Source organism: Lampris incognitus, chromosome 11 (genome assembly GCF_029633865.1).
Source record: "Lampris incognitus isolate fLamInc1 chromosome 11, fLamInc1.hap2, whole genome shotgun sequence".
In the NCBI taxonomy this organism is placed as follows: Eukaryota; Metazoa; Chordata; class Actinopteri; order Lampriformes; family Lampridae; genus Lampris; species Lampris incognitus.
The window spans coordinates 11,426,810-11,439,006 of NC_079221.1; the positions used below are offsets into that span (position 1 = coordinate 11,426,810).

General features: G+C 43.4%; 1 protein-coding gene across 1 annotated transcript in view; it reads left to right on the forward strand.

Annotated features, from left to right (window-relative positions):
- inpp4aa (inositol polyphosphate-4-phosphatase type I Aa) overlaps nucleotides 1-6,828 on the forward strand; it is a 28,677-nt gene extending 21,849 nt beyond the window's left edge. The window contains exons 18-23 of the mRNA XM_056289314.1: nucleotides 50-173; nucleotides 1,607-1,874; nucleotides 2,763-2,860; nucleotides 4,054-4,166; nucleotides 5,635-5,789; nucleotides 6,696-6,828. Of these exons, the coding sequence (XP_056145289.1) occupies nucleotides 50-173; nucleotides 1,607-1,874; nucleotides 2,763-2,860; nucleotides 4,054-4,166; nucleotides 5,635-5,789; nucleotides 6,696-6,828 (891 nt within the window). The remainder of the gene's footprint in view (nucleotides 1-49; nucleotides 174-1,606; nucleotides 1,875-2,762; nucleotides 2,861-4,053; nucleotides 4,167-5,634; nucleotides 5,790-6,695) is intronic.
- The last annotated feature ends 5,369 nt before the right edge of the window (nucleotides 6,829-12,197 follow it).

The following is a 12,197-nucleotide window of genomic DNA, read 5'->3' on the forward strand; positions in this document are numbered from 1 at the left end:
GGAGAGTTGTTTTTGTTGTACTGATGAGTTTCCGTTGTGATTATTACAGCTGACGGCGCTCATCTGCGGCTTCATCATCAAACTGAGGAACTGTCTTTGTGACAGCGGCTTCCTCAGACAACTGCACACTATTGGTCTGCTGGTGCAATATGAGGGCTTACTCAGCACCTATGGTAATTGGACTGTCTTTGCAAGTGTGTTTGTGTGTGTAGTTGTGTAACAGGAATCTGCCTCGTCCTCTGAGACAGATTCGATTCATATGTCAAAACTCCATCCATGAGCCAATGCATGTAGGTACATTTTAATCAACCAAAAGATTGATACGATTCGATTCTGCCCTTTCTTGCTACAATACAACAGGGTGCGAGATGACGCGATTCAATACAGTGTGATGCAATAGTGCAAACAATTCCATTATGATACTACCAGTGCTATAGCTTTGTGACTGGTTGCAAGAAGAAATTCGAATAAGTACAGATCTACTCATTCCAGTAAAGGGAGAGGGCAAGAAGGAAGGTGTTAATGTCCTATCTGGAATCTCATTTGTCTGTAGTAAAACCTGAATACCAGTTTACTCTTACTGAAATACAAGTTGGCCAACACGTGATCTATTTATATATTTCCTGACCGTCGGTCAGTCAGGAAGAGGAACACATGGAAAGTTAGTTTAATTTCGGAGGGATCACATGATGATAGGCACATATAGAGAGAGAGAGAGACAGAGACTAGCATACGGAGAGAAATAACTTTGGGTAAAAAACACCAAAACAACAGAGAAACAGACAATATTAAGGAGCAACAATGGCACTTATTAGGTGCTAAAAATAAAAGATATACGTGTCATGTTGCACGTTACCGACACACTGAAGCCTGCAACAATTTTCCTGTGATTCTTAAACATTAAGCCCGGCGCATTAGTTCAAATCTGTGAATCGTTACACCCCTATTGTGTAGACATTTACCAGTATAAAGCTGCATTTGATAATTATATAACAGAATTTTATAATTAACATCACGAAAGAAGGCCATTCGGGTAGCGTAGCGGTCTATCCCGTTGCATACCAACATGGGGATCGTCGGTTCGAATCCCCGTGTTACCTCCGGCTTGGTCGGGCGTCCCTGCAGACACAATTGGCCGTGTCTGCAGTTGGAAAGACGGATGTGGATATGTATCCTGGTCGCTGCACTAGCGCCCCCTCTTCTCGGTCAGGGCGCTTGTTCGGGGGGGGGGGGGGGGTAGCGTGATCCTCCCACGCGCTACGTCCCCCTGGTGAAACTCCGTCAGGTGAAAAGAAGCAGCTGGCGACTCCACATGTATTGGAGGAGGCATGTGGTAGTCTGCAGCCCTCCCCGGCTCGGCAGAGGGGGTGGAGCAGCGACCGGGACAGCTCGGAAGAGTGGGGTAACTGGCCAAGTATAACTGGGGAGAAAATCCAAAAAAAAACAAAAAAAACAATCACAAAAGATTATTTTTGGGAAATCTAAGTATAACTGACGGCGAAGATATTATTGTATCTTATAGGCAACTAGGGCTGCGTAAGAGTAGGTCCTCTCCTGTCACAGACGTCTCGATCACATTATCTTCTGCAATGTGGCTTTCTTCAAGGGGAAGAGCTGGCCATGCTGGAGGACATGAGCATTGGTGTGATGGACCTGAGGAATGTCACCTTTAAAGTGACGCAGGCAACATCAGGCTTCAGTCCGGACATGCTTCCTGTCATCACCGGAAACAGGAACGGCTTCAACGTCAGGGTGCCGATGCCGGGGGCGATGTTCGACACGCTGCCACGTGAGATCCAGAATGGCATGCTTCTGCGTGTGCAGCCAGTGGTGTTCAACGTGGGGATAAATGAACAACAGACGCTAGCCGAGAGGTGAGTCACCGAGATCAGACGACAAGGAAAGGTTGCGGGAGCAGATTGCTGCTGAATGGGGAATGATGCAGTGGGTAGACCAGAATAAAGACAGGATGTGTCAGAAAGAGATCAATCGACTCAGGACAAGAGCAAACAGGACTGAATGGTTGGAGTGGCGCAAAATAAGCAGCTGGCAGATGAAAAGGTTAACAGTTATTCTGACAACTCGAGATTTTTTCCACATGATTTGCATAACGTGGGTTATCATGCGACACGCATCACTTGAGTTTCTCTTTTCTTATCGACCACAGTCTCTCAATTGTAGTTTCTGCTGTTTTTGCAAATGACAGATGCTATCATGTCGACATGTGACAAGATGTCTCCGGGCTGTCATGTCATTTATCCATTCAGATTATGTCAGGGTTAGCCCCAGATCAACATATCAGATGTTGGTCTGACAACATTTTGCACATGTAGAAATCAGGAAGGATGTGCTTCAATTTAAACAACCAATTCCTGTTTGCGTAGAAAGATGATTGACACAAAACAACCTCATTTGAGTGAGCAACCAAAAAAAAAAAAAAACTTATAACACAACTTTAATTCCACAGAAAAGTTGTTTTTTCTGTGGAGGTTTTCCTTATGCTAATCGAGGGTCTTTGGATAGGGGCCGCCAAACTACAGTATGTTCTATTGTCCTGTTTTGTTTAATTTAATGTGAATATAATGGGAATGTAAAACCCCTTTAACTAGGATTTAGGGCTACACAAATAGATATGACTTGACTGAACGGTGGGGTTTGATTTCCATCCTAACATCGGCACATGTTCCAGATTCAAAGGTTTGTTTGTCACATCCTTCAGGGAAAAGTACAATGAGCAGTGAAATGCTTAAATGTGCCCCTAGGTTTGGAGACACGTCTCTCCAGGAGGTGATAAACACGGAGAACATGGCCCGTCTCGGCTCCTACTACGACCAGTTCAAAGAGGTCCTGCCGGAGGACTGTAAGTCACTTTAAAAAGAAAAACAGTTAAAAACAATTTTGCCCAAAGTAATCTCTGGATCCGCTCCTGTCCAGATATCAGCCTTACCAGGGGTTAAATTGAGATTTGTTATGGGGGGAGGCTCTGGTTTCAGGGTTATCATGGTTGCACACACATAGATATCAATACGTGCTAGTTTGCTTGACAGTTAAACTCGAACTAGAGCTTGCCAGCTAGCTTAATGTAACAGTTAGCTACAACAGACTGGCGGTAACCTGCCGCAAGCCATCTTGTGTTAGTATCATTTTGTAAAACCGAAGCATTGTATCAGCAGAACATCAGAGCAGCTTACATTCCGTTATCAAACCTGTCAGTTTCTGAACTATTTTTCTCCCTACCCTGCCATCCACCTATGCCACATACTGGCTTCTAGCCTAACTTGATTTACGGGATGGTTCAATTTACAGTCACAAAATTAAGCCTAACAAAATGGCCCTGGCTGCTGATATTACTGACACACCTAGCTAGTTAAAATAACTTACTTGGCTGTCTGAGGATATGATGAGTTTGCATTGATTTAAAACCAAAAAAACATGATAATAATGAATGACCATGGTCACTGGTTTATAGTTAAGTTTACAGCAGCTTGCTAAAATATGACTGTTGATAGATGAGACATTGTTTAGTGGGAATATCAGACGAACTGCGTGGTATACTCACTCCTGTCTGTCTGTCACGTGCATGCACGTAGTACACCATGCAGTTCATCTGATATTCCCACAAGGGATGCCACTGTGAGGAAATTTTCTCACTGGTTAATAAACTCGTGATGACATCACCAGTGTTCTCGGGTACACCGACCGGACATTTTATCTCGGGGTGCGCTTTCGCCAGGTCCCACATGAGTTGGGTGTGGCAGCCAGTGGCTCACCACTAACTGCGAAAGTGATGACGCAACGTCGTTAAAACAAACAAAAAAACAAAAATAAACATGAACTCTTATTTTTTTTGAGTGGCCAGCATGTAATATATCTATTCTTTTAACAAGGCAGAGTTTATGGAATTCTTTTTTTCTTTTTCTTTTTTTTACCGGGGCTCAACTCCGCCCGATAACGTGTGAGATGCTATGCAGCAGTGCTGAGCCCCGAACAGCCCTGGCCCAATTTAATCCCTGAACCTTATGCCATCTTTCCTCTTCCTCTGTTTTCCACCAGGCCTCCCTCGCTCCCGTAGTACAACCAGCCTTCCTGAGCTTCTCAAGCTGCTGAGTCAGAACGTCAGTGCCAAGAAGAACAAGAACGTGGAGATCCTGTGGCAGGCGGCGGAGGTAAGAGACCATATTCAGTCTGAAGCCACACTGCTCACCACCATCCATTCAATACAACACCACTCATCCTCCAAACACTCACTGTAGGTACTGTGGTGTATAAAAGAAAAGCAAATGCTTAACAATGAGAAGAATGTACTGTTATAATATCAGTGCTGTTTTAGGGTGCTATGTTATAATTTGTTACCTCCTGAAGGGGCGCTAAGGTGCAGTTGGGGCTCAGTTTATACAAGGAGCTGCTCAAGTGCAGACATATGTTTTTTACCTGCCACCTAATAAAGTAGCCACCATAGTTCGATAACATCTTCTCTCTGTCGTGTTGTCACCAGAGATATATATGTTTTTCCACAACATTCTGTGACACACCAAAGACTTTTGACGATGAGGATGGGATTTCCTCAGGTGGAAAAGAGTTTTTGCAAGTAAAAACTTTAGATGCACAGTGAAGATGGCGGCGGCATTTGTTAAAAGTGAAGATTTTCACTTTGATGAAAATTAAGAAGGATTTTAAGCCTATTTGGAAAGGTTAGAACAGTTACTGATAACAAACGGGCTGATATATGGTGATGAAAAGTCAAAAGCAGTATTCCTGACTATCGTGGGCAGAAAGAACCACCACTGATGGACTTATGTGCACCACTGAAACTTTCAGAGGAAAAAGCTGTTGGAGTTAATTGACTTGCTGCATGTGCATTTTGTGCTGAAGACAAAACTTCATTGCAGAAATATACAAGTTTAACTCCAGAAACCAAAGAGACAACGAGTCCATAAGTGAGTACATGGCTGGTTTGAGGAAGCTAGCAGCTATTTGCAAGTTTGGGACATTTCTAGACAATGCTCTCATAGATAGATTTGTGTGCAGGGTTAAAAGTGCAGATGTCTGTGACCAAATGCTGAATGCAGCCCACACTAAAGATTTGACACTAGCAGGAGCTTATCAGGTGGAACTTGCCCACGAAGTGACAAAACATAATGCACAGCAGTTGTCACACAAGTCTTTCAAGGCTAATGCCATTTCAAAGGCGGCCGCATCGAAAAAGGAGGTAAACAGGAAGTCCTGTTACATGACATTCAGTGTCAGCAGCTTTCTAACCCCACACTGCTGCGTCTCATACAGATGCCAAAGGATACCTTGCATGTCATATATCGACGCTCCGTCGATAGCATCAATATATGGGATGCTGTGGGATGACAATGTGTTGGAAAGACAGAGCAGAAATCAAAGAAGACACCTTCATCCCATTGTTGCCTGCTACAGCGGCCCTCGCTGCAATGCTTGAGATTGCCACTCATGCTTGCGTTGCATTAAGAATTTCAGGTGATGCATTTTAGAATGCAATGATGTGTTAAATCGATTTTGCGTAGCTTGAAGTATCGGCATTCATCTGCTCATGTAGAGCTTGTTTAGGCCCTAACACACTATTTCCCTCTTCTCTCTGTCTGTCTCTCTCTTTTCACCGTATCCCAGGCATGTCGTCGTCTGAACGGAGTGCGTTTCACCTGCTGTAAGAGCGCCAAGGATCGCACGGCCATGTCTCTCACGTTGGAACAGTGTCAGATCCTCCAGCAGGAGCACGCCTTGGCTCCTCAGGTCTTCTTCCAGGCTCTGGACTGTATGCGCAGGTCAGCCACCTGTCAAAAACACACAAATACATACAATTTATGCACATACATGCACTTTTGTTTTTCTGTACTTGTGAGGACCCTCGATGACTACATTCATTCCCTATCCCCTAATCCTAACCTTGACAAGAACTCGTAACCTCAAGCCTAACCTGAAACCTAACCTTAAAGCTGAAATCTGTGGTTTTTCTCCATTAATAAATGGTTATTCCTATCTATATGGAACATGGAGTCAGATCCCAAATAACTACCAGTCATCTTTACCATGGGTGGAGAACCTTTCCAGTCTCCATATAATGCTGTTGAAATGTTTTGACCGGGTAGGACAAACACCGGTACAGCAGCAAACATGTTCCTTCTCAAACAGGAAAAAAGACTGAAACATGATGCATACATGCCCATGACAATCAATACAGCTGTACAACAGTGTTCCCACATAGTTTGTAATACATTAGACTGTGTTAGTTTTGGTCAAGGGATCCATTTTTACAAGGGTGGGAACTGTTTACTGCTGAGCTGACGGCACACCAGCCACAATGGCCTGCTACACCTTGTTTATAGTTCTCGCAGCCAGAGGGAGAGACATATCGGGGCAATCACCTATATCAGCTTTAAATATACCCTCATTTTTATCATAACCCTAAACCCAAGTCCTAGCCTTAAAAAGACTCCTAAAGAGGTGAGTGAGTACCAGCCAAAATGTCCTCACTTAGCAAAAATGTCCCCACTCCTATGGTAAAAACTCAAATTGGTCCTCATAAATGTAGCTAGACAAGAACGCACATACACACGCACACACACAAACAGTTGTGATGTTAAAAAAGCTGATCAGAAGTCGTTGGAATGAATATTTGTCCTCGTACTTTAAACACCTCTCCCTGGTTATCTGTTCACCTATTCTTCCAGTGAGGGGTGCCGGAGAGAAAACACCATGAAGAATGTTGGATGTCGTAAATACGCCTTTAACTCTCTCCAACTGAAGGCCTTCCCTAAACCGTACCGCCCGCCGGAGGGGACTTATGGAAAAGTGGAAACCTAAAGCGGATTCTTCCCTCTACCCATGTCGACATGTCAAGAAGAAGCCAACAGAGCACAGAGGATGATGATTTATAGCACCACACAAACACAACAGCAAAATGAAACACTCCTTTCTTTTGTGTTTAGTCACTGTTAATAAGGTCAATGTCAAAGTGCCAGTGCTAGGTTGTTTTATAGCAGTCTTCCTCTCTCTTCCCTCTGAGTAAAATCACAGTGCTTTTCTTCGTCCGCACAGTTAAAATCAAGCCGGAGGTGGTTTTCTGTCTATAACATTCACATTATAATCAGTGTGCAGATCGCTCCATCAGTCGCTGCATCAGTGGTAGCAGTAGAAAAGCGCATAGCCACCCTGGATTTAACTGTTTTAAACGTCACTCTCCGGGGGATGACAAGTGGAAATGTCCCATCCTTTAAGATGGGTAATGACATGGCAAGCTCCATAGCGTCCGTCCTCCTTGAGCTCTGAGATTTTTAATACAGGAAGTAAAACCCCTTATGTTTTTCTTTCTTTTCTTTTGTGTCTCTGTGACGAAGCAGACTTTCTGCTCCATCAAATGAAAGTTCTCTGCTTGTTGGCATATCCCTTCTTCTTCCACTCTTTCTCAGGCTGGCGGTCGTTTCAGTCAGAACTACTGACTGTGTAATGCTGCGTTCATGTGGTCTTTGGGAACTCGGAAGATCCAAACTAGCAAATTGGCGACGTCCCCCCCCTCTTGGTTTCCAACTAGAGAACGACGCTTCTCCAAAATCTATCGTTGTGGCTGCCTTTTGCATTTTAAAGACATTTGTAAAGCGGTTATCGGTTTTTGCTGGATAATGAAGAGAAAACAAAATGTTTATAAATTCTTTTTTTTTCTTTGCTGTAACTCTGTTTTCTTACTGTTGTCTATTTCAAAGCCATCTTACGCCATGTGCTCTACAAGTGAAAGGTTACATTACGTCACAACTCGGCAACTCCGCTATTAAAATTTTCTCCAACTGAGAAAAAAAAATTCTCCCAACTTCCTGTCATCCTCTATCCAGCTCAGTACGCCATTCACATGTAGGTTTGTTTTTTTCCGGTCAGAAACTCGTTCTTCTGATTGTGCCCGACACCACATGAGCGCAGGATTAGAGTGGACAACGCGACGCCATTCACCCTCATCATACAGTTCTGATGCTAGAAAATCGCCATTGCACTCGCCGCCATCTTGCTCGCCTTTGGACGGAAGCTGAAAATGGAAATAGAGTCTGCGCAGTAGAGACGGGAGGCGGCGCCCCGATTCATGACGCTCGCACCTTCGCACGTTGCACTGAGCTACCTGTTGTTGCCAATGGCCCCACCACACCCTTTGAATATCATTAAATATCGTCTTTAAAATGCAATTAACCGAATGATAATTATTGGGAGATATGTGAACATGGAGGGAACTTGTCTAACTGACAGGACACAATGTGAGAGAAAATTCTATTTGACGCACGTGCACTGTTCATTTGCATGGGTGTGGGCGGGGTTAACAGTTGTACGGGAAATGGCCACTAGAGAGCACTAGAGATATGTAGGAGTCACTTCAAAAGCACCCATGTTGCAGACTTTTTATACAGTCTATGGTCAGACGACTTCTTTAAGTTGTCTATTTTTCCCCTCAGTCCTTTCTTTTCACCTTGGCCCCGTCATTAAAAATGAAAATCGTACCTCTCTCTAATAAGCACAGACAGGAAAGATCTCTAACAGGTACACGTCTGACAACCTTCAATTAAAATTGCATCGTGACGATGTCCCAAATAATGTGATTTCTGAGGTCATGCTGATGCTATGCACTAAGAGTGGACGGTCTCACAACATTCCAGATAAACAGTGGGAACCAATCTGGTGGGCTTTTTCTGGTGTTTTATGTAGTGCATCACATTATTCTATAATAACTTCTCAACTGATATTTAGGACTTATCTGTGCAGGGTTTTTATGCAGCAAAGTAGCAGTTTCAAAGTTTTTGAAATGAAATGTGAATTATCCGTTAAACATCAGCATTAAATTCTGATATACACAGAATTTTATAAAAATGGACCAGAAGCTTAATAGCTTTATCCTGCATGAAGACAAAGAAGAGATCAATTTTACTGCAATTATATGTATCTGTGCACTGAACAAACATTTCAACATTAAGGCGAAAATAATGCATTGCATCATTTCATCAACATCATCATCCCCTTGCTATTTTTTGTTGACAGTTTACTGACTCAAGGCCAGTGTATCTATTTGTACAATACTTTCAAAGATGGTGTATTTTATTTTGAAAATATTATTTTGCTTAAAAGTATTTGTTGATATACTGAAAATATTGTCAAAAACGGGCATAGTTCTATCCATTGTTACTGTTTGTGTTATATATGACCTTTTTTCTGATCAGCTGGACATGGCAGAGCTGGGCCAGGGCAGGACCATATGAACTGCATTAAGTGATGAATAAAAGCTTTTCAATGCAAAATAAATGTGTCAAACTGCATGCTGTGACTAAGAAATCGTCAACTTTTCAAGTTTCTCATGTGGAGAATTTAAATGAATTTGGGTTTAATCGATTTAGAAGCTGTAAATTATGGCCCAAATTTGTATCACTTTTTAAAGAGAACCTAACTTCTTGGTCTGAGGTATTTCTTCTTTTCAATCAGCAAACTATTTCCATATCATTCATTGTAGCAACCTAAAAATGGATTATGGCTTAGTTAGTCCGTGTTGAGTATGGCCTCAACAGGTCCATGTATTTGATGACTCGTGTCATATAGAATAGAATAGGATAGAAATCACTTTATTTTTCCAAAGAGAACTTAATATGCGGTAGACCGTTTGAATCAGATAAACAAAATATGCTAATAAATCATAGAAATATACTAATGAATGGTAATAACACTATTTTTTGACCGAGGAAAGGATAATATTCTACTAATATACTAATAACATACTGTCAAGTTATGTAGGGGAATTTGCTTCAGCTCCTGCCCAAACTTGAAAAAGGCCTTAGCCAACCACAGGGAATTTATGGCGCAACTCAAACAGCAATCTTCTTTAGTCTTGTTTTAATTGAATTATTTAACCTTAAAGCTTTTTGATGATTGCGTTGTTAGGTTGAAAACCTTTACAATACAAAAAGAGAAGAAAAAATAATGCTGCCATTACTGCTAATTTCATTCCACGAGTACAGAAAAATAAACCTAATTTCTTACTTAATCGTTCTTTTCAAGGGTACGCACAACATTAATCTCACTCATATTCTACATCCTTTACCAAATTAAATCGAAATATAACCATACACATTGCACTTAATTGCACAGAACATGGCTAACCTCAAGCTAACTGAACTACACGTGAGATAAACGACACGGCAAGGCAATCTGAGTGATTAGCTAACCGTTTTAACATTAGCCTAACAGCAGAATGCTAACTAGCAATGAATTATAACAGTAACGCTAACCACCAATTAATTCTAATGACAAACAAGGATTAATTAGCCCACCAGTGGCATCCATGACGGCCAGCAAGATGAAGCTCTCCCCGCTCCAACTTTGGTTTAACTGCGACCAGCTGGCTCTCAGACAGCGCACATCTGCAGCTCGCGCTTATCGTTCTTCTTCTTCGTGGCCTTTGCACGACAACCGCCAAACTCAACTTCCTTCCGTGTCAAAATAAAAGCCGCCGTTCATTTAGGATCCGGCAACACACATACTAATGCTAATATACTACACTACCATACTGTTACTACTACTACTACTACTACTACTACTACTACTACTACTACTACTACTGCTGCTCCCGTTAGAGGTCGCCACAGCAGATCATCCATTTCAATTTCTTCCTGTCTTCTACATCTTCCTCTATCACACGAGTCACCTGCATGTCCTCCCTCACCACATCCATAAACCTCCTCTTTGGCCTTCCTCTTCTCCTCTTCCCTGGCAGCTCCATATTCAGCATCCTTCTCCCAGTATACCCAACATCTCTCCTCCACACACGTCCAAAACATCCCAATCTTGCCTCTTGCTTTGTCTCCAAACCGTCCAAACTGAGCGGTCCCTCTAATATACTCACTCCTAATCCTGTCCTTCTTCTAATCGTCTAATGTTCCATTTTCTGGTCTGTTGTCCAATGGTTCAATGTACACAAAGCTCTTTGTAACAATATTCAGTGACTAAATTCCTGACAATGCAAATCGGTGTGGATAGGATTAACAAGATAAAGAATGGGGCATCCTGTTGCGTAGCGGTCTATTCCGTTGCCTACCAACAAGAGGATCGCCAGTTTGAATCCCCGTGTTACCTCTGACGGTTGGGCGTCCCTACAGACACAATTGGCCGTGTCTGCGGGTGGGAGGCCGTATGTGTTCTGGTCGCTACACTAGCGCCCCCTCTGGTCGGTCGGGGCGTCTGTTCAGGGGGGAGGGGGAACTGGGGGAATAGCGTGATCCTCCCACGCGCTACGTCCCCCTGGCGAAACTCCTCACTGTCAGGTGAAAAGAAGCGGCTGGCGACTCTACATGTATCGGAGGAGGCATGTGGTAGTCTGCAGCCCTCCCCGGATCAGCAGAGGGGGGTGGAGCAGAGACCGGGACGGCTCGGAAGAAAAAAGGGGGGGTGATTTGCGAAAGAAGGGTACTAGCAAGAGTTAAAGGGAAGCTTTACAAGATAGTTGAGAGACCAGCTATGTTATATGGCACTGATGAAAAGACAGGAGCTGGAGCTGGAGGTGGCAGAGTTGAAGATGCTGAGATTTTCATTGGGAGTGATGAAGAAGGACAGGATTAGGAACGAGTATATTAGAGGGACAGTTCAGGTTGGACGGTTTGGAGACAAAGCAAGAGAGGCAAGACTGAGATGGTTTGGACATTTGTGGAGGAGAGATGCTGGGTATATTGGGAGAAGGATGCTGGATATGGAGCAGCCAGGGAGGAGGAAAAGAGGAAGGCCACAGAGGAAGTTTATGGATGTGGTGAGAGAGGACATGCAGGTGGCTGGTGTGACAGAGGAAGATGCGTGTGACAGAGCAGGCGGCTGGTGTGACAGAGGAAGACAGAGGAAGGTCAGGAAGAAATAGAAACGGATGATTCGCTGTGGCGACCCCTAACGGGAGCAGCAGAAAGTAGTCGTAGTAGATTTTTTTTAATAGAAAGTCCTCAGTTCACACTCCTGTGCAGTTAGTGGCAGTACAGAATTAGAACGTTGTTTGTCCAACCACTAAGAGAAGAAGAAGAAGAACGAGGAAGAAGAACGAGGAAGAAGAAAGTAGAGGAAGAAGGGGAGGAGGAGGAGCTGTAACTAGGAGAGGAGTGCCTGTCAGAGTTACAGATGGTCTGCAGGTGGCGCAGTATCTTCCTCCCTGGTTTCACAAGTCGCGTTAAGAA